Raw genomic sequence first — 22,370 nt, 5'->3', positions numbered from 1 at the left:
GGAATCCAAGCAAGCTGCTGCCGAATCTGCCATTGTGAAACCCCGGCGGGTTTTTCTGGCTGTTGTTGGCTGTCCGCTCTCATATCAGCTTTAGCAAGGAGCTCCCCTCCACCGCCTTCACTCCTCCCGCTCGCAGGGAAGGAGGCGGGGCAGCGCTTCCGTGATCGTTCGAACAGGCCAATGGGGCGCGGCGACGCTGCGAGGCAGCCAACGAGAAGCGTAGGGAGGAGATGCTAGCCGAATAGGTTGCACCGCCCTCTCAGCTCGGCGCATCCCCTCTACTGGACGAAGTGCGACCATTTTGCAGGGGGGAGAGGCGAGTGGTGGCGATTGACGGCGCACAGGAGCCAGATCTGGAGTGCGGGGCGTCGGCCTGAGTCGCTGGACCCGGGGACTGACGGCCCCCGGGAGGGCGAGCGAGAACGGCGCCGACCGGGCTCGGTTCTTTCGTCTCCTTAGGCACCCGTGCCCGCCTCAGGGCCTCCGTTTAACCCGCCGAGATGTCTAGGCCCGTCAGGTGAGTCTCCTTCGCGAGCGGCGTGAGGCCTGCGGGGCTGGCTCTGGCGGCCCTCGCTCCCGCAGGCCACCCACGGCCCTTCGGCGGAGGAGCGAATGCCCCGGGCCTCGTCCCACGCGAGGGGAGGGGAGGCGGCCTGGAGTCGGGTATGGCGGGAGAGAGGGGAGGGGCGTGTGCAGGCATGCAGCGTGCTGCTGCTGCTGCTCGGCGGTGGGGGGGGGGGCGGGAGCGGGAGGCTATCGCACGCCGCCGCCCTGCAGGTCCCTTCCCTACAGGATGCAATGCTGCCCCTGAAGGTTAGCGCAAGCAAAGTCCACGTCTCTGCGGGGGAAGGAGGGGTGGCTGCGCCCGAGGCTTGCTTCGTGCACGTCGTCCGCGAAAGCGTGGACGGGAGGCATGCATCTCACGCGCGCCGCTAGCTCCGGAGAGCCACTTGCGCGCTTCCTCCGGAGGAATCTGGTGACGGAGAGGCACGGCCCTTTGCTGCGCCTCCGTGTTCCGAGCTGCAACTTGCAGGGGCGACGTGCTTTTTTCTGTATCTTTTTGTACAGTGTGGCTTTTTGTACATCGGCGTGGGGGCGGGAGCTCGCTCGCCAGAGGACAGGGTTCGTAGATCCAAGGGAGTGCTCCCTAGTGGGGAGGCGGGCGTGTTTGCAATCAGTGCATTTCGTGAGGGGCTGGAAATGATGCTTCTGGCAGCAGTGGCTTCATTTAAGTAGACAAGAAACGCCGTTTTTAGACGTCCTGCTGCGCTTCTTTTGGACTGTAGCAAGCCTGGAAAAGAAGAACTTGTGTGTTTATTTGTATCTTTGAATGTCATTATCTGTGGCATTTATACCCCAATTCTTCCTTCAAGGAGCTGGGTTTGGCATGCTTGTGTGTCCCTATATTCTCACAACAACCCTGTGAGCTAGGTTGGATTAAAAGTGAGTGACAGGCCTAATGAACATGATAGTTTACAGGGGATTGGAGCCCCATTCTCTCCATGGGGATGCAATAATGCAGGAGCAGGGCTGGCTCCAGGGTTTTGTGGACTCTTGGGCAGCAGGATATCAGTGTGGTACTTGTCCCCCTCAACCCAATATGATAGATACTTATAAAATTACTGCATTTTTTTTGTCTAGTTATGCTTATGTGGTAGTTGTACCCAGTTACTTGGGAGCAAGGTCCATTGAATTGAATGGACAAGGCTTCTGAGTGGACACATGTTGTGCTGTTAGGTTGCAATCTTATACACACATTTCTGGGAGCAAGTCCCATTGAACTCAGTGGAGCTTACTTCTGAGTAGAAGCTTACACATTGTTAATATTATCTAGTAAGGCTCCAGAAATCTTAGTGCAGTTTTCAAGCCATTTAGTGACTTCACAAATATTATCATATAATAAGGGTTTAAAATTCATGACGTATGGATACTTGGGCTAAGGCATAGGAAATGTTTTTGTTTCTTTAAAAAGCATAATGTATCTGCTTTAAGTAGTTTGCCACCCTGCTGTTGATGCTGCCCTCTTCTGCTTGGTTTCTGACATAGACACACACTGATGAATGGGTGCACACATCAGCAAGTGACTGGTCTAGTACTCAGTCTCTTTCAGGGCCTTGCTTCTGCAGTGCACTGCTTGAGGCATGTCTTGATACACAGCCTCTGGTGCCACTGTCTTGCTTCCATGAGGATGTGCCTCAGCAAAAGCAGCAGTCCGGCCAGCATGCTTTCTGCCCCCTTTTCCTGAAGGAGAGTGTCAGGGGGCTGTCTCAGCTGTAGAGCACCACAATAGGCAGAGAAAGGGTCTGTCTTTGGTGTCCATACCTTTTGGCTTCACTACTAAGGCCAGCCAAAACCTGCTTATTATATTATTAATTACTTCCCAGATACCTCATAGGATTATTAGAGCCTATACTTTGATGCTGTATAGACATTGCCCAACATTGATGAACTGATTATGATTAACAGCACAGTCCTAACTATGTAAATCCTTTGGATTCAGTGAACCTTACTCCTGGGTAAGTGGGGTTAGAGTTGGAAGCCTGAGTCAGACTTTTGTGGTTTGATTTTCAGCTACAAAAATAAAGTGTATTTATTTAGTTATTAATTGGAATGATACAGGCAAGCGCTCACAAAGCTACTCCATGGATAACATTGCATCATGAGAATGTAACAAGATTTTGATTTGAGATTAGTATGCCTGACTGCCACTTATTTTGCAAATGGAGTGAACTGCATTGTAAAGTGTTTCAATTGCAAGTGTGCAAGTGCAAATAGCAGTGAGGATAAAGTGCACCCTTTGTCCATTTTTTAAGAAGTGAATTACTTAGCAAACCTCATTTTCTATCATGCTGAACATAAGGAATATATAAATAGCTTTAGTCTAGGTTGAAAATAAAGTTTCCCTACAAAATCCTTCCATTCTACCATGTCAAATGCCTTTGCTGCATCCAAAAACACAAGTAGTCTTGGTGGTTTGCTTATATGTGCATTTTTGCTAAGGTTAATTACTTTTGTTATGCTTATATTAAGTTGTTTGCCATTTGTGATGTCAGTTTAAAATGGGTGGATGTAGCCAACATTTATTTTGTTGAATTAGTCAGGATCCTTCCCATGATCTTATAGAACAGAGCGGTCCAACCTCGCAGACCAAGTGGGTTGCAAGAGTAATTTGACACCGAACCTGCAGGCCACACACTGAATTACGTTTCCATATCATAAATTAAAGTATTTGTAACATAGTTAATGTTATTTAAATACACAATAGATTTAATATGTTTACTTATTAAACAAAATTTAGTACACAAACATATGTATGTGCTTTCATTAACAATGGAGACATTGAGTCCCTGTCAGGATAATAGGCGGGATATAAATAATAATAATAATAATAATATATTTTAGAAGTCTTCTAGTAAAAAAGATTGAAGCCTCTTGTGAAGCTAGTAAATAAATGCAGCCAAAGAAGGTGGTGTGGGATGTTCAGCGGCTGCCTCATCCTCACATGCCAGCTGGTTGCCACTGCGCTGCATGGACCAGCCTCCTAAGCAACATGGACCCCAGTATGATTTGCCCCTCCCTCATATTACAGCACTAAGCTCAGGATGAGCCCACAGTTGTGTCCCTGTCCTCCAGCACCCCCAGCATGGCCCACTTCCCCCCCCCCAGCAGCACTCAGGTACTCTCCTGGCATCCATGGGTCCTGCTTCTAAACAAAACGCTGGAAGTCAGAGAAGGAGAACCTGTCCAAGGCAGGAGCACCCCTGGTTTGGGAGTGGTGAGCCCCCCCCAAGAGAAAGGAATATGGTTTGGATTGGCAGAAGGCAGCTACTGGCAGCAGTGCAGCAGATTCAGTGACTGCCTGCTCAGTTTCCTGGGTTGGGGGAAGCAGGAGGCTAGGAGTTTCAAGTCCCGAAGGGGAAGGCAACAAGGCCATGGCAGAATATCTGCCCTGAGAGCCCTGCCACTGGGAATTAGCCTCCTGCCCTCTGGACCCAGCCATGTACAAGAAGAGCAGAGGGGCAGTTTGTAATACACAGTGGCACACCATAGCCAATCAACCCCCACTACCAAACATCTGGCCGCTGTCCAGTCACCTGGTATGCCTGTGGCTGGGGAAGTGGGGGGACCAGGACTTCAATGACACTGGAGCGTAACAATTTGCTGCTGCTGCTGCAAGTAGACTGAGGTGGGAGAGAGATCTCAGATGTTGGGATTCCCAACAGTCCTTTGGTGCTTAGCAAGTGCTGCCAAAAAGGCCTCCAGTGTCGCATGTGAGTTGCATGTTGGACCACCCTGTTCTAGAATATAGATACTATTTTAGTGTGTATATTTTATTCATTTGTAGCTGTTTGTTTGTCTTGCCTGCTCCAGACTCATTAATTCCCCTGTAGTATGGGAAAGAAGTTGATCTGTGTTTGGAATATACACGCAAACCCTTAGAAACGAGCTAACATGAAAATGAGCAGAGAAGCTTGTATTAATTTGTGCAAATATTCAGTTCAAGGATATAAAAATTAAGTCCATAATTGGAAGCTATTGCTTTTTCAGAAATTGATTTTTATTAGCAAAAGAAACTTCAGTATGATAGCACTGGTTAAATAACACATAGGTTTCTAGTTACTAATTTAATCCTCAGTTACTGTTGTGGTGGAACTGATAAGACTTCCAAAGGTTCAGTACATATTTAATTCACTGTCCTTAATACATTGACCTGTTGGCCTGGAGCAGATACTAGTTTGTTTTTTACTTCAGAGGATTGGAAACAGTTTGAAAGAGGGGCAGTCACTTGTGGTTTGTACACATCCCCCTGATCTTTCTGGTAAACATGCTTTTGTATTTTTGTTTTTGGCTAACTGAGTGTAAGAAAAGATTGTTTCTTATTCCAATAATTACAGCTTTCATTTGTTACAATGTTGATTATTTTTCAGTTCCTCTCTTATTTAATATCTTTCCTATGGTTGTACTGGGAAAATTTAAATATGCTTGTGCAGCTTGGGGTACATGCTGCTTCATTCTAACAGTGGGTATATTTGTAAGTATTGTTGATTGTACAAGCCTATAATGTGAACCTCAGGTGTGAACCTCATTGAATTCAATAGGATTTACTCCCAGTCAAGTGTGCAGGATTGAAGCCATAGGCTTTTTAAAGGAAATTACATCAAGGCCAGCAGTACAGTTTTTGCAAAGAAACACGTAATATAGTTTATAGGTGGTGTCAAATAGTGATCCACCATTGGTGGAAGAAGTACCATCAGCAGGTATTTCTCAATTCCCTTCATGTCATTCCTTAAATATGCTACACCTGAGGCAGATTTAGAGGGGTTGCAGAGAGCTCCAGGGGGAAGGGAGATAGCTGAATACTGCCTCCTTCACAGTTCTGCCACAGAGTCACCACTGGATGCCACCAGATGTTCTAAAGGTAGTCAAGCATAAATCACATCGAGACGTGAAGGCAGCGGGCGGTGGAAATAGTTTTGTTTTTTTAAAAAAAAAGAATATACCGTATTTTTCGCCCTATAGGACGCACTTTTTCCCCTCCAAAAATGAAGGGGAAAAGTGTGTGCATCCTATGGGGCGAATGCAGGCTTTCGCTGAAGCCTTGAGAGCGAGAGGGGTTGGTGCACACCGACCCCTCTCCCTCTCCAGGCTTCAGGAAGCTACCCGCAAGCCGTGGGAGCCCGCAGAAGTTCCCCCGGGCTCCCACGGCTTGGGCAGAGCTGCCTGCACCCCAAGCCCCGGCTCGCTGAGCAGTCGCGCCGGGGCTTTGGGTAGCTCTGCGCAAGCTGCGGGAGAGCTCCCCCGGCTTGCGCAGAGCTGCCTCTTATCCCGACGCCCCGGTGCGCTGAGCAGTCGTGCCGGGGCTTCGGGTAGCTCTGCACAAGCCGCAGGAGAGCTCCCCCGGCTTGCGCAGCACTGCCTCTTATCCTGAAGCTACCCGAAGCAACTGCTGAGCGCGCCGGGGCTTCGGGATAAGAGGCAGCGCTGCGCAAGCCGGGGGAGCCCTCCCGCGGCTTGTGCAGAGCTGCCTCTTATCCCGAAGCCCTGGCACGCTGAGCAGTCGCGCCGGGGCTTTGGGTAGCTCTGCGCAAGCCGCGGGAGAGCTCCCTGTTTGAACAGGGCCAATAAGTTTAAGAAATAAGATGATGTGAGGTATGAACACACCAAATACATTAAATTATCTGGGTCATTCTGATATTTATTTTGCTGTTTTCCTAGAATTGACTCAGTTTTATTCCCAAATTAGCTTTGTTCATTGTAGTGATACAAAGCATAAAGTGAGTAAAGAGAGCTTGGCAACATCATTGTAAGTGAAGTACAGTAGTAATTTTGTTGAGGTATTCTCAATTCACTTGAGTTAGTTAATTCATTTTTTAAGGCTTGCTTGATTTTCGGCAACAGGTGCCTACTGCTTAAAACATACTCCAAAGTCTTGCATAATAAGGCTAGGTCAAGAGTGGGGAACTATTTGTCCTGTTGGGCCAAATCCTTATTGGTCCCTCTCATGTGGACCAACTTGACAGGTGGGTAGGACAATCCATCTGTCAAATGAATGGTAGGTGGGCTGTCACGCCCACTTGTCAAAACCCTTTGCGCAGCACTTCCCAAGGGTTTGACAGCCAACTGGTGGCCAGCTGCTTGGAAACTGCAGCGCAAGGAGCTTTCTACAGAAATTACCCAACTGATCCTGCAGGCTTGAACTCCAGCATGCTTGAAGCTGATGGTCAGTGACTTCAGCTCTCCTTTTTTCAGGGATTAGTTTTGTGATCAAGTTCTCCACAGGGAACTAGGTTGCACAGCCAATCTAACTGCATCTACCTGCCCTACACATGACATCAAGTGTGGGGAAAGTGGGTGTAATATATATATGTTTAACTTCATTTTCTTTACCATGTCCAGTTTTCATATTCATCAAATATTACCATTACAATTATATGAACAAGTACTGTAATACAGTCAACTCTCAACATGCTAGGATTATGTTCTGGGGATAGTACATAAAGCCGAAATCACATATAGTGCAAACATGCTCTCCCAAGGTGAGTGAAATGGTGGGTAGGATTGCCAGCTCCCCCCACCTTAATTTCAATGTTATATCAGCTAAGCATGTAAAGCTAAATTCATGCAAGATAGATGTGCTTAAGTTGTGAATTGACTGCATACAATTAAATTGGGTGTCTCTGCATTTAGAGCATCCCTGCCAGATAAGAACATTTGCATCAGAAGATGCACATTTTCAACATCAAAGATTCTTTGCATTTAGTTTTAGAATGGTTAAGTATCAGCTGTATGCCACTTTTCTCTTAAAGTAGTGTGCATCAATAGCTTGAGTTAATTTTTCAAAATAGCCTATTTCTTATCAATATTTTTTAATTCCAAAATTCTCATTGATGTATTTTCTGGTTCCCTTTTCCAGAAATCTACTTAAACTATCTCGTATGAATAGGAAACTAGAAATTGTTTAAAGCTTCAGTAGACTAGAAAGCAAGAGATAGGTGGGAACCCCTGGGCGTTTAGAAAAACTGTTGTAAATCATTCTGAGCCCATGGAGCAGCAGGATATAAATAGATCACAGTGGAACCAATTTCCTCTCCATCCTTCAAAAGGGGAGGGAGACCCTGCATGGATACTGTGTGTGTGTGCCTGCGTGTGCATGCACAATCTCTCACACACACCCTCTTTCCCCCTCCCTTTCCCCTTTGCATTGCAGTCCAGGTTAGGGGCTGGCTGAGCAGCTTCCTATGTTACCAGTCCTGAACAACCATCCCCCAAACTAAGGCTATGGCCAGGTGATTAAGGTTTGAACTGTCAACAGCTTAGGAGCTATGTGGGGGAAGAGGAAAGCTGAGGCCTCATGTTGTCTAATCTGGAAGTATTGTGGGCACACTTAGCAGCATTGCAAAGCCTCTTCCACCGGCCATTTGCTATAACTTCAGTCATCTCTAAAAATGGGTGTATACAGTCATCAGTAGCAAAGGTTGCTGCTTGAAGTTTCTTGCTTCCTTCAGGAACCAAAGAGTATCCCATCTGTGTCATTTGGATGCCTCTTTAAAGCGGTTTGACGGATTGAAATCTAGTCTAGGAAAGCAGTATATTGGTGAAGGAGTCTTTGTTATTAACATTAATTGTAGATGCTATAACATTTCAGTCTGCTTAAACTTCTGTATTTCTGCCCTTCTAGGAACAGAAAAGTGGTGGACTACTCACAGTTTCAGGAGTCAGATGATGCAGGTAAGTTTAAATCTCTTGACAGTCTTTGGCAGCTACTTAAAGTGGTGGGCACTGCATGGTTTAAAGAGCAAGGGTGCTTCTAAGCTGTGTAGTTTTATTCAGCCAAACAGTAAGCATAATGTTTTAGCAAGGGGTGATGCAGATGTGCTATCTTGAATAGGTATTTGAGAGTTGCTAGTTTGGTCAACACGTTGTTTTAGCATTTGGCTTTTTAATTTCCATTCCTCTGAGGCTCTCTTCCTTCTTGGAGTACTGCAAGTGAATTATATTAATGTTTCTGGAACCTCTACAGGATTTTTTTCTTCCTTTCTTGGAAAGCACACATGCTGTTACTGTCTGATGAATGAAGCTGCTATGGTGGTAATTAATGAAAACAAAATATGGTGCTATCCTATGTTGTTTCTAATTTTGTTTTGTTGGCTATTCAGTTATAACTTGTGCAAGATCTTCACCAATCAAGGAACAACAAGAACTTACCAAGGCATTTAAAGCCAACCAGCTGTTTGTGTGTCTGTCGAGCTCTTAACTATTGTAGTTTGGCTTATGAATTAGGTTTGTATCCAGTGCTAATCCTGCTCACAGGAGACCCATTGACATTTATGAATGTAAATTATTCATGTCCATTAACTCCAGTGGATTTACTCTGACTAGGACTAGCACTGGATACAACCCTTAACCATTTACCATCGTTATTTTTTAAAAAAACCCAAAACATACCCCAATAAAATTCATCATGACAGACAGACTGTGGCAGTAGGCATAAGTGCAGTATTGTTGTGAAACCTGTATTTCAGTTTCTACCTTCCTTTTTATTAATTGATATGCTTTATGCACCATCACTCAACAGGTTCCTAGGGCAGCTTTCAGTATTGCAGCCAAATATTAAGTATTGTATATTGTTCCTCCTCCAGGAAACTTTATATGAACTGAGTGTGCCTTAGAGCACACCACATCCAGGGGTCCACTGTGGCTTCAAGTTGCAGTGGATTGGGAGCAGTGGGCAAAATGACTGTGGTGCGTCCATCATTATTCTTCACATGAAACCCTGATAATTTGAGAAATCCTTATTGTATGACACTACTGTTCACCTGTGTATAAAAGCAGTTGTAAAAACAATTGACAACTGCTCACTGCTATTTGGATATAAACCAGATAGTCCCACAGACAGAGAAATTGAGAAGTTAAGGAGATCTGTATTCAAAGGGTAGATTCGTAATCTGGGGAACCGGGTTCTCGTCTCCGCTCCTCCACATGCAGCTGCTGGGTGACCTTGGGCCAGTCACACTTCTTTGAAGTCTCTCAGCCCCTCTCTCACCTCACAGAGTGTTTGTTGTTGGGGAGGAAGGGAAAGGAGAATGTTAGCTGCTTTGAGACTCCTTAGGGTAGTGATAACGCGGGATATCAAATCCAAACTCAACAAAACTGCCATGTTATTTTACTGGGGCTTTTAAATATTCTCTTGAGTGTTAATTTCCTCTAAGTATGAGTTTATTTTAAAAACCTCATAAATTGCTGTTTAATAGGCATTACTTGCATTCCATATCCAAACTAATTAAAATACAGCCAACTTAAAATGAACCATAATAATTGCAGAGAATCATCAAATCCAATCTAAAAGACTACTAGGTTTTCAGCAGCCCCGATTTTCAGTTGTTTCATGGCATTTTAGCAGGATGCTGTGTTTAGTGCTAATCTTTCATGGTTATACCATTTAATTATACTAACTGGCAAACCTGTAATCATCCACAACACCTGTTTTATCCCACTTACAATATAGATGAAGAATATGGCAGAGATTCAGCCCCTCCAGCCAAGAAAATTCGTTCATCACCAAGGGAAGCAAAAAATAAGAGGCGGTCTGGAAAGAATTCTCAGGAGGATAGGTAAGCAAGATCCCTACTACTTAAGTTTGTTATATAGGTGGCTTTAACTTGAGGACCTATATACTTTTCCAACTTAGTTTGGATGACTAGGAAAAAGGATTTTTTATATATACACAGAAAATGACAAATATAGTGCCCTATACTATGTGTTTCAATAAAAGCACTTCAGCTTTTTTCAAATAAATTGTGGTTCTCTTATTCTGGACTTCTTGCCTTTCCTCTTAAATGGGTTTTGGATTTTTTATAAGCTGGTAGAGTAGTAGGGGATTGTTGCAAACTTCAAAGATAAATACCATTGCTATGCAGATTTTATAGTTAAAATTTGTATTTTTTCCTTCAGAATTCTCCCTCCTTGCAACTTGGGAAGCACAAGAGTTGCTTCAGCAATTAAGCAAAATTGCTTGTTGTCTGAAAGCTATATTTAGAACGATGCAGTATAAAAGTACTTTAGTAGATATCTTTTTATTCCTGGAGTAGATAATAAACTGAATAGAATTAATAAATTCAGTCAGGTCTTTTTGTTCAGATGAAACAACTTAGCTGCTTTCCTCCTTTACCTCAGAATGCACTAATAAAAAAATAATCTTCATGGTTGTACTTGAATTAGATCTACTAATTTTCCTTTTCACAGTGAAGACTCAGAAAAAGATATGAAGACAAAGAGAGATGATTCTCACTCAGCGGGTAAGTTATGCATCTTACTATATAGATAACCAACTGGAGTTCTTTTCCCTGCCATTGCTTCTCTCAGAAATGTTGACTGTGTTCTTCTCTAAATTGTCTGTAACAGTATCAAATGCACTTTCCTTTGTTCTGCGCTTGCTCACTGGTCTTTAGCATTAAGCCTGGAATAGTCTACCATTTCTGATTGTGCTTCCCTGCAGAAGAAGGCTAAGAATAACTTTTATCACCATTTTTTCCTCAGATGAAGATTTTGGCAGTGAGGATGACTTAGGAGCAGATGATGGCAAAGCTGATAGTGACTATGAGAGTTCTCAAAAGAACAAAAAAGGGAAAAAAGTGAAGCCTGACAAGAACAAAAGAGCAACTTCCAAATCCAGGAAAAGGGCTGCAGGTAAAGGCTGTGTAAATCAAGTAACTCACTATGACCTGGTTTGCAAGTCACATTCAGCCATAGTTAAAATCATGGATCAGTGGGAATGAGCATTGTGCTGGGTGCACGCTACTGAAATCATGGGCACTTCACTTTTCTCCTTTCCTCTCCTGCTTCTGCCATGTTTCTGGGAAACAAGCTGTGCTGTGGCTTGTATTGGCTCGTGGTTTGTTCCTCTCCAAAGAAACCATGAACAGAAGCCAAGGTTTGTTCTTGGTTTACCATTTATGGTGTGTTTGGAGAAAAACCAAGGACGCATGCTTCACATGACATAACTAGCGAGCCCATAGTTTGTTTCCTAGTAGAAGCAAGGGAGGAAGAAAGTGTCTGTGTTTTCAACAGTGTGCAGAAGTGCCCTGCACATTCACATTAAGCCGGGGATGGAGAATCTCAGGTGCTGGGGACAAATGTGGCCCTCCGAGCTTCTTTATCTAGCCCTCAAGACACTCTCTAGGCCAAAATCTGTCCCCAGGCTACAACCCTTATTAGTTCTACTCTACTTTCTTGAGTGTATTTACCTGGCTGGAATACGTCCTTGAACTGTGATGAGGCTTCTTGCTTCCATGCTAGAGGATGGAGAGGTATGGAAGAAGGAATAGAAACCTCTGGCTTTTGCTTGCCTGAAATGTAGCCTACTATAAGAGGAATATCCATTGCTCCACTCACTTTTGCCTTTAATCTCCACCCATCACTGGCATTTGACCCATTCCGATGTGACCTCAAGCTAAAGATGTCCCCCACCTGTGTATGAAGCAGTAGGTAATGATAAATGCAACCTGGCCTACATTAAACTTCAGCTTCCTGCAATATATTTGTATCTATGGATTCAGTTAATGCCTATCAGTGCAGGCTTAGCCATGTCTGCTGATAAGTACCGTATTTTTTGCACCATAACACTCACTTTTTTCCTCCTAAAAAGTAAGGGGAAATGTCTGTGCGTGTTATGGAGGGAATGCCTACGGGTGGCATGCCTACGGATTTTCCTCCTCTAAAAACTACGTGCGTGTTATGGTCGGGTGCGTGTTATAGAGCGAAAAATACGGTAAGTCAGAGTAAATTCAGCAGGGTTTATTCCCAGATAAGTGGTGTTAGGATTGCAGCCTTAATACATGTACATAGACAATTTCAGGTAATGCTGTTTCAGAAAACCGAGGGAGGACCCATTTCTTACTTAATTTAGCCAACTTGGCATATCTAAGCAACCATACATATTAGGTGTGTGACTGGAAGACTGGTCAAGTTATAGCTAAACTTGTTGAAGAATAAATATTATTGCACATTCTGATTCCTCACAGGACTTGCTTCAAAGCTTTTTGTAGCCTGTGCTGCTTAGCACAGTCCCTTCAGCCAAAGGATGTACATTAAAACATTCATCAGTTTTGAATAAAAATACACAAATTTATTTGTTAACACAGTAGATGGATAATTTAGAGATTTTTACATTTTTATAATATGAAGAGAACAATATATGTTAACAAACCAGAAAGAGGATCTGAGGGAATTCGTAGGGGGTGGGAGGAGGGTATACGGGGGCGGGAGGGGGGAAATTGGGGGGGAATACAATTGTTGGAATAATTTGTTATGTGAAAATGGTTAATAAATTTAAAAACAAAAAACATTCATCAGTAACTGTTCTTAGGCCACAATATAAACCCACAATCCACTGTGCTGGGGAAGGCTTCCCCCTCTGAGCTCAAAAAGACCTCTGATCACAGAGTTATGGCGAAGTCACTCTTCCAAGGGTGAACTCCCTGTTCTGCCTGCTGAAATGCCCACAAAAATCTCCAGAACAGAATGCTTTTTTTGGGGTGGGGGGGTGGGGAGGGATCCTGAGCCAGCCCCACCACTATCACTTGGCAGCCTCAGGCCCAATCAGCTGCTCAACTCATGCCTTGCTGCCTGGTGAAGGTTGGGATTGTTCTACCCCGGGCCAGCCAGCCAAAGACATTTTGGCACCTGAGGTGAACCACAAAATGTCAGCCCTCTCCCCGCCAGGGAAGAAGGAGTGAGTGAAGATCTACATCAGGTATAACAAGTAAATGATGATCTACATGGGGATCTGCTGCCCCTGTGGATCCAGCTGCCTGACATGGTCGCATCACTTTGCCTCCTGGGTGAGCTGGCCCTGGCTCTATCCATCCTTTTCTGTCCTCATTTGATTAGCATCTTTGTTCTGATTTTGGTTATACTTCCCTTTTTAAAAGAAAGAAAGAATGGATGTTTATCCACAAAGCTTTGCTACCTTTTCTCAGATGAGAGAGCCAGAGAAGAGAAATGAACAGTATGTTATGTAAAAACTAGCCCTGCTTCTTGTTGTTGTTTAGTCGTTTATCGTGTCCGACTCTTCGTGACCCCATGGACCAGAGCACGCCAGGCACTTCTGAGCCCTGCTTCTACTGAGTTCCATTTCCAGTGTAGAGAGCAGCAGGTTAACCAGTGCTGGGTGTTCCATTATTTACCATTACAGATGGGTATTTTGCATGGAGAAAACTTCGGAATGATTGAAAATTAGAAGCTTTCAGATAGGTTTGGTGTTCAGCAAATCTGAATTATGTCATGAATAGACAAGCCTTTATTTCCCCCTAGTTTCTTCCCTACCCCAGTTGGAAATGTGTGCTGTACTGTCCATCTTCAGTGTTCTTTGGTGACTTTATAACAGAGGACAGTGAGGATGAGAAAGAAGATCAGAAAAATGTGCGCCAGCAGCGACAGGCAGCATCCAAAGCTGCTTCCAAGCAGCGAGAAATGCTCATGGATGATGTGGGCAGTGAGGAGGAAGACCAGGAAGAGGAGGAGGCATCGTTTCAGGAAAGTAAGTGGCACCGAACGGCACACACAAATGTAGAATAGGAGTGGGTTCGACAAATTACATCCATGCTTGATCTATCCAGGCTAAGCTGCCAAGGTAGGCAAACTTGACATTTCTGCTTCTTGAGTATTGAATGCACTTCATTGTTAATGTACTTAGTGTCCAGCTTGGCTGTTGACAACAAAGAGGGAAGGGAAAACAATGCTGTCCTTCAGGTTCAGGGTCCAAATCTTTTAGGACATGTGGAGAGCTTTAGTCAATATTTCTATTAGTAAGATACAAACTTGCCATATTCGTCACTGTTTTATCTTCAGCACTGGACAACAAACTGAACAGGCCACTTTGATTACAAATACCATCCTATCTGGCTTCAGGAGACAGTAAAGGGCCTCAAATACCCTTGTGTTACATGGTTAGCAATTAAAAATCAATATGTGGTAAAATGCCTGCACCTCAGATTTTGCTTTCTTGCTTGTCTGTTGTGCAAATTGACATACCCTTGCTCTAAATGATGAAAAGTGGGGACCCGTTTGATATTTGCTGTGAATGTGTGCAAATAAACAAGAGAAACCCAGTGAGCTGATGAACTAGAATCATGGACATCTGGATTCAAAACCTGGAAGTCTGTTATAGGAAGCAGTAAGCTACTGCTATTCCATATATAATAAGTTACTGGTGTTTGCTTCCAAGGGCACTTCTACAGCTTGCTACAAGATGGAAGACCATATTGAACAAGAGAACAGACATAGGCTGGGAAGGGAATTCATATAGAACCTACAGCAGCTGGCATAGGAAATGGTCAGGATGAGCCTCCATGTAATTGCTCTTGAGGGAAGGAGAAATATGCCTATGCCACTGCTGTTTTAAATAATTGTGCTGCTTGTCACCAGTCATAAAGCAGATTTACATGAGGAAATACTGAGGCACAGAAGTCCTGATTTCTCCAAGTTCTAGCAAGTATGTTACAGGATATAGAAGCCAAGAATGCTGACTTCTATCCCTTGATCAACCTACCAGACTTTCTCCCCCATTCTGTCTCTCTTCCAAGTGAACAAGGACAGCCCTTCTTAGAGACATTTCATTCCTCTCTCTCTGCACAGAAGAGTCTGGCAGCGATGAAGACTTCCTTGTGGAAGATGATGATGATAGTGACTATGGCAGTTCAAAAAAGAAGAACAAAAAAGTGGCTAAGAAATCCAAACCAGAAAGGAAAGAAAAGAAAATGCCTAAACCAAGGCTAAAGGCTACAGGTGAGCTCAGCTTGCTTCCCCTTTGCACCTGTTAGGAATAACATAATGGAAATTTGCTTGCAAGTGCTTATGTTTTCTCAGCTCTTCATCTCTTGTGCTTGAAAGAATAGGAAGCAATCAATTTTCAACTAGCAATTTATCCCTATTAACATACATGGCAGTCTGTATAATGTGGTAGAGCTGATTACTGGAAAGTTCTTGTATGGATTGCTCCTGATTTCAAAGAAGCTAGTGGCTGTATCAGGATGGGATTCTATGACTTCTTGGTTACCAGTATTGTGTTCAGACCACTTGCCAGTGCTGATTAAAACAGGTGATGTTCGTGCCTACCAATCCTAAGAAATTCCCCTTGTTCCATTAGGCGTGAAAATAATATGGTGAATCTTAGCACAGTTCCAGGTGTACCCAAAGCTACATACATCCTGAAAGCATAAATACTCATTTGGTTAAACCTTGTCTTAACAAAAGTGCAAGCACAGTGTGGGTGGAATTTTTTTTTGGAGGCTTGGATTAAATTGTCTAAACAATTACTTTGATAACGGGTATGCCCAACTGTTATGTTCCTTTAAATATCAAATGTATCGTGATTCTAGGAGAAAGGAAGAGATGGTGCTCCTAACCTTTAGCTGCTATACTGAAGGAGAATTTTAGAATAAATGCATTCACGCTGGCTGTGTTTTCAGCCTAAAATCAGTTACAACACTTGAAATGCTGTGCATTATTTAGGAGTATGTACAACCATGTAATTGCCACATGCCCAACTTACATTACACTAACCCTATGATGCCTTCGTATTTTAGTGAAAGTCATTCTGTTTCAAATTTGCTTTTATCATAACTGGCTGCTTACCCTTGGAGAAGAGAAAGATGGTGAGCATCAGTTCTAAGAAAGTTTTAATGGCACCTTTAAGAAGGATGTGGGAGAGGGTGCCTCATTGCTGGCACATTTTATTGCTGACACAATAGCAGGCTCTCATAAGTCTTTTTTTAAATAATAATTAAAAAAATACAGTTCTTATTAGGAGGAATTGGGCATTGGCCTGAGCACACCAAGCCCAAGGAAGATAAACAGCCAGTAGCTTAATTCTTTACTGACAGCATGCACTAGAGTAGCTCCCAAGGTGCACCACACACACACACACACACACACACACACACACACACACTTATGGCAACTGAATAACTGGTACTCCTTCCCCGGGCTTGTGCTCTGAGCTAGACAGTTGCGTCCACATGACCCTGCCTCAACCCACAATTAAGTTCCCTTCCCTGACAGGGTACACACAAACAAGCTGTGACTTCTACACTGAAATCACCGCTGTGCCTGTCTCTTCAAACCCGTCCTGGTCCTGGGAGACAACAGGGAAGGGGGCGGAGGGCATTCTACCAGTCTGCCCCTCTCAACAGTTTCTTCCTCTGCTCCTGACGCATCCTGCACCCCTTCCACTGTCTCTGACTGTTCAGACACTTGGTCCAGACCAAGCTCCTGCCTCACAGGTGGCACAAAACCCCATAAATCACTGACACACACACCCCGGATCAGCCTCAGGGGGCCTCTGCCACACACTTCTTGGAACCCTGACACGCATCATCTTGTAGGAATTTAAGCTATGTTCAATAGTACTAATACGTTTTCATTCCTACATTACCAGATTGAAAAGTTAAGAAAGGAAAAACATATTTTAAAATGTGCTCAAAAGCTGATTTTTTTAAAAAAGCACTAACTGTAAGATTCTTTGTTACATTTTGATGCTTTTCTTCCTTCAGTTACACCTAGTCCAGTGAAGGGCAAAGGGAAGGGAGGCCGTCCCACAGCTTCAAAGACATCAAAAGAAAAGACCCCATCCCCAAAAGATGATGACGAAGAGCCTGAAAGTCCTCCAGGAAAGAAGAAATCAGTTAGTCCTCCTCCAGACAAATCTGGGGATGAAGGGTCTGAAGATGAAGTCCCCTCTGGTGAAGATTAAATGGTGGTGTGGGAGAGAAACTTTTTTTGAGAGAGCGAGAGAGTAAGGAAAAGAGAATATACTTAGGGGGTAGAACATGGTTTTGGTTGTGGCTTGACTCATGGGCTGTGAATGCCACCTTTACTTTAGCTGTTTTAATAGTACAGTACTTTCTTCTTTTTTTAAGAGAACCTTTACACAATAATGATTTGACGTCACAGTCTCTACTGGCCATTCCGTTCTCCCCAACCAAAATTGAAAGCCATTTAGATTTAAATTAACAGCATACTAAAGATATATTTTTGAAGGCTTACTGCAGTTGTAAAGCAATAAGGATGAGGCTGATACTTGGAAATCATAGTTAACTAATGGTATAGGTTTTCCAAAGCTGCAGAAATTCTTCTAAGGCAACTGTTGCTCAATTGAATCCAAAACAAATATATTATTGCACATTGCATTTCCTTTGACAAAATTAGTATATGAATTAGTTTGAAATCCATCATGGGTTTTAAGTTCCAATACTCTGAATGTTTGGGGTTCCACAGTCTTGTTTTAATGACCATTTGGTCTGTTCTATTTTTCAGTCTCCTGAAAGACCCTACCTGTTCATGCCGTAGATACTGTTGCTGCTTATTGATAAGGATAGGATTCCAGTTGGCAGAACTGCATTCATTTTTTCCCTGACTCTCATTCATTTTGAAATGTCCATCTTTTTATGCTGCTTTGAAGCTTTGCGTAAAATTTAAAGCTTGGTTTCAGGGAGATTTTTGGAAGCTGGAACAACTGTTTTGAAAAGTTGGGATGGGAGGCTGAGAGAGGTATTCTTTAGAAACGTGGAAGTGACTTTATATATTGGCACAGTGTCTTTTTCAATCCAAGAGTCATGGCTTAAGTACTCCTTTCCCTGAGATCCTCAAAAGTCAGACTACACAGCTTCCACCACCAAGGGGTTTAATTTATCCTGATCCATCATTTCCTTGCTTAATTTAGTTTCCCCTGCTTTCTGCTTTCTCCATTGCTAGATCTTACTTATTCTCTAGTTAGAGGCTATATACCTAGGATAAGTGAGGAACAGAGTGTGAACTTGAAGACATGATGTAGCAGAAATAGTGCATCTCAAAATCAGGATATCTTTCCAGTGCGCAAAACAAGTTTTCAGTATTGCCAATTTAGACACAAGACAGACTTTGCTTTTCAGTCCCAGGTAAAGGAACTGCAGTATTAAGTGTGAGTTGGAGTGCCATCTGCTTTACATCTTTCATTTTGTACAGTTGCAATAACACTTTCAACCATTATCTCTTTGCAAATTGATTTTGAGTATCAGTGTTCTGAAGCCAGATCCTTTGTCATCTGTGCTAAGATGGTTAAAAGTGTAGAGAATGCTATTCACAAGCATCCTCTTCAAGGACAAGGTCTGCTTGACTAGTATTGTAAGGCCATGCAAAGAATATAAAAGCAGTGAAATACCATGTAGGTTCTTTCTCTCACACATGCATACACACACATGGCATAGGTATGTGCTTTTCAACCTTGGCTTATTCAGACTTTTGCTATTTATAATAGCTCTACTTGTGTCTACATGACTTCCACTTTACATCTGCTTTGGGGTTTAGTGAAAGAACACAAATTTCTCCTGGGTTGGAGTAACAGTTTTGATGTTAGCATATGTGTTTTTGAAGAATAACTAGAGAGCAAAAATATCTTGAGATCCTCCGTGGACAGAAGCCAGTCCAGCTTGACTCACATTTGCCAATTTAGCCAAAGCTTAATTGGCTGTGTGATCTGGGTACTACGGGCATGAAGACTGTATTGCTTCTTTCAGAGTGTTGAGTTCAAAGTGGTAAACTTATCCTATACTGCAAATGAAGCACTTGGTGACCTAGTCTATTTGGCTGCTCCAAATGTACACCTTTTTGAGAGCTTAGCTCTAGCCATTACGATCAGCCAACTGCTTATTGCTGTCTGAATATGTTTCTGCTGCTGATTCACTTATTTTGAAAAATGTGTGTCTTTTTTTTTCTTGGCATCCTTTCTTTAACACATTCAACAGTGTATAGGATGCATAAGAAAGTAATCAAGACTCCTGTTTTTTCTTTTTCGTTTATTTGAACCCATTACCCCCTTGAATTTTTAAAAACGGTTCTGTGTATCAGATATTGTACATGATGGAGAGCAGGCTATTTTATGTTGAATCTGTGAAAACCCAAACTATATGCTATGATTTTACTGGGTTCTGCATATGTCTCCCTGGAAGCAAATATTTAGAATATTGTGAGTGAAAACATTTAACTGCTTTCTCTCACCATTCTTTATAGTCCAGAGATGGAAGGAAAGTGTTTCCCTCCTGCAGTCCGTGTAACACTAGCAAAATAATGTCAATATTTTAAACTTGTAATTATAGTTTGCAAAATCAGTTTTCTCTGCCTCTGTGTATATGGCTTCTGAGTGCAGTATTCTAGGGATGTGATAGCCGTATCAGTTCACTAGTTTGTCCCTTGGAACAAGTATTGCCAGAGAAACAAATCGGTATACTTCAGTGTGTGTTAACTGTACATCGATTGCTTCCTGGGAGTGGCAGGTTATTTAATAAGATTTACTACAAATTTGCTGAAAAACCAAAAGCAAATATTTTCAGAGTATCGTAAGTTTTAGCTTTGCAAGAAACTGTGAAAGCAGTAAGGGTATAAACAGAATTTTAGTAGGGGTTTGAAAGGGTTTTTGCAGCTTACCTTGGGGACTTGACGAGATATTGGTTGCCATGGTGCTGAAAAAACAGCCTGCACACCTTAAAGGTGAATATCCAAGTATAGGATGGCTTTTACTTTTCAATCGAATGTTTTAGGGCAAATCAATAAAACTTAAATCAAGGGGCTTAGTGCTCAGTTTAATCTAACGTACGAATCGTGTATAAATATATTGGGAGAGATGGGGAAATGTATATACATTCAGGTGGTCTGTAAACCCTTCTGGAATTGTTAGTAGGGAAGATGTGATGCAGATACTGAATATACTCAATTGTGATATGCCTGCACCAAGTACGGAAATGTTTAATTATGTGGATTGAAAATACTTTTTAAAACTTAATTTTAAAGCATGAGTCCCAAGTACAACAAACAGCTAAACTAAGGAGTGGAGGTGGGGCAGGACAAGAGCTATAACATGCTGGAAGCTTATGAGCTGTAGAAATTGGTGCTTTTGCTTTATGTAATTTTTCTGTGGAGTGTTTATTTTTTTAAAACAAATCATAATGTTGGCACATTGTTTTATAAAATAAAAGGAAATTGATTCCTATGATTTTAGCTATTTGGAAAGTTACATTAGTGCTTCGTGGAGGAATTTGACTGTTTCCCCCCTTCCCTCCAAATATTCATTGAATAGGCTCTGTGGTGGGGCTTGGGTCCACCTGTTACTGAAACCCAACAACCCTTCCCTCTTCTCTTCCCCCTCCTCTTCGGGTTGCATTTGGAACAAACAACTTGTGGAATCTTGGGCCCAAATGGAAACTGGATAGCAAATCTCCTCTTGGGCATGGGGTATACTTGTAATAATTTAAGGACCCATAATTCACTAAGCTGACAGTTGCCATTGGTATTCCTCCTTTCCCCCCATTCTTATTTCAGTTTGCTTCACTGGGTAGCTCACACTTGGTTTTTCTTCATGAAATTTTCTATCCCTTGAAGCAGAGGTTTTGCCTTTCAAGTCTATTAAAGCATTCACTATATGCTGTGTTGACCACTGTTGAGAGTACCTGTTGCCCCACCTGCCCCTGTACAAAACTGTAGAAAATGGAATGGTTCCATCAGTTTGAGCATGCTTGGTGTGACTGCAAGATACCATTGTGCATATGCTTTGTATATCTGGGGAGGGATTTTTTATAGGGGTTTGGGGCAAAACAATACGCAAACTTGCTTTAAGCCACAATAACATGAAAACCCCTTCAAGTATCTTGTGTGAATGGGAGTGGGTGTGCGTGTCAAGCGTGCATGTGTGGGTGTCCGTCTGACAACTTAATGTGTGTTAGAAATTTGTGAACTTTACTTTTCCCGCAGAAACAGTTATTACAAAAGTTGTATATAAGAGAATTACATAATTTGTTTACCAGGAACATGTCACAGTAAAACCCTGAACTATTCTCAAATGTAAAGAGGTAAAAAGAAAGACTCCAAGTGGGGCAACTGCCCTTGGCATCAGCTACAGGTTGATGAAATGGAATGCAGTGGATATTTGTCTTGGGTGTTCACTACCCTGTTGAGTTCTTGGTCTCCCCTGGATTTTTTTCATGGCCTTGAAAGACAGGCTGCTGACTAAAACATGGCACTTCAACTGGTCAGTTATCTGAAGGAATATTGCTAGACAGGATGCCACAGTCACCAGTCCTATTAGTAGCCAATAGGGTTGTCATTCCCTTGACAATGAAATCTGCAGCATGGTACTAGAAGTTCAGTTTGAATGTAACATTAATGCTTTATTTAAAAAATGCATTTTTTTAAAGAAAGGGGGGGTTGAAGTGAACATGACGTTGTTGACCATGTTCGTGAATTATAGATGCAACATGCATTGGTAGAATTGTGTGATGGTCTTTTGTGCTACTTAATTTTACATATTCCAGTCTCTGTATGTACTTGCAATTAAAAGAAAATTAACAAACCTTGCTTTGCTTTTTATTGAAGGGTTCCCAGGACTGCATATCTGCTCCTGAGCTCTGTTTTAAGTATGTGTATCCTTGGCTTGTATTTTGTATTAAAAGAGAACATGGAAAAGAACCCTTTATTGTTCAGCATGTTGGATTTGTGTCCCCCTCATTTTTTTCTCTTTTTTTGGGAATATATTAAGCAACTTATTCTTCTGTATCTTATTTTCTTTTGTAAACTTCTTGGTTTTGTTTAAAAATGGCTTTATAAAAGGGCTTTTATAACCCATAAATATGCCTTCTGTGGTTTTTCCACTCTTTATTGTATAATGCCTAGCATCAGTTCTGCATTTGCTTTTAAAAAAATCATTAATAGTCTGCAAGTAAACCTAGAAATTCTGTGTTAAGACCACTTACCATCTGTCCCGAGGATTCATGTTCCAGGGTGCAGCTATTCTTTAACAGTGTAATGCTAATGATATCCACTCTGAAGTAAGTCCTTTTTAATTC

General features: G+C 42.5%; 1 protein-coding gene across 2 annotated transcripts; it reads left to right on the top strand.

Annotated features, from left to right (window-relative positions):
• The first annotated feature begins 263 nt into the window (after positions 1 to 263).
• Positions 264 to 22,153, top strand: NUCKS1 (nuclear casein kinase and cyclin dependent kinase substrate 1). Of its 2 annotated transcripts, XM_082225356.1 has the most exons (8): positions 264 to 517; positions 8,180 to 8,229; positions 10,007 to 10,112; positions 10,744 to 10,796; positions 11,038 to 11,187; positions 13,886 to 14,038; positions 15,136 to 15,285; positions 17,052 to 22,153. In XM_082225356.1, exons 1-8 carry the CDS (start codon positions 501 to 503, stop codon positions 17,249 to 17,251), a joined length of 879 nt encoding a protein of 292 aa, XP_082081482.1. In that variant the 5' UTR covers positions 264 to 500; the 3' UTR covers positions 17,252 to 22,153. The 2 variants fall into 2 exon arrangements, with proteins under 2 accessions (XP_082081482.1, XP_082081483.1); XM_082225357.1 differs by lacking the exon at positions 15,136 to 15,285.
• The last annotated feature ends 217 nt before the right edge of the window (positions 22,154 to 22,370 follow it).

The sequence above is a fragment of the Podarcis vaucheri genome (assembly GCF_965113315.1).
Source record: "Podarcis vaucheri genome assembly, chromosome: 6".
Taxonomy (NCBI): Eukaryota; Metazoa; Chordata; class Lepidosauria; order Squamata; family Lacertidae; genus Podarcis; species Podarcis vaucheri.
This window is presented reverse-complemented; position numbering and strand designations above follow the sequence as displayed.

What these genes read in the sequence shown, in the direction of transcription:
- NUCKS1 (XM_082225356.1), top strand. An exon ending in AAGAATTCTCAGGAGGATAG is followed by an intron (nt 10,113 to 10,743) that starts GTAAGCAAGATC and finishes TCCTTTTCACAG; the next exon opens with TGAAGACTCAGAAAAAGATA. An exon ending in ATCCAGGAAAAGGGCTGCAG is followed by an intron (nt 11,188 to 13,885) that starts GTAAAGGCTGTG and finishes ACTTTATAACAG; the next exon opens with AGGACAGTGAGGATGAGAAA.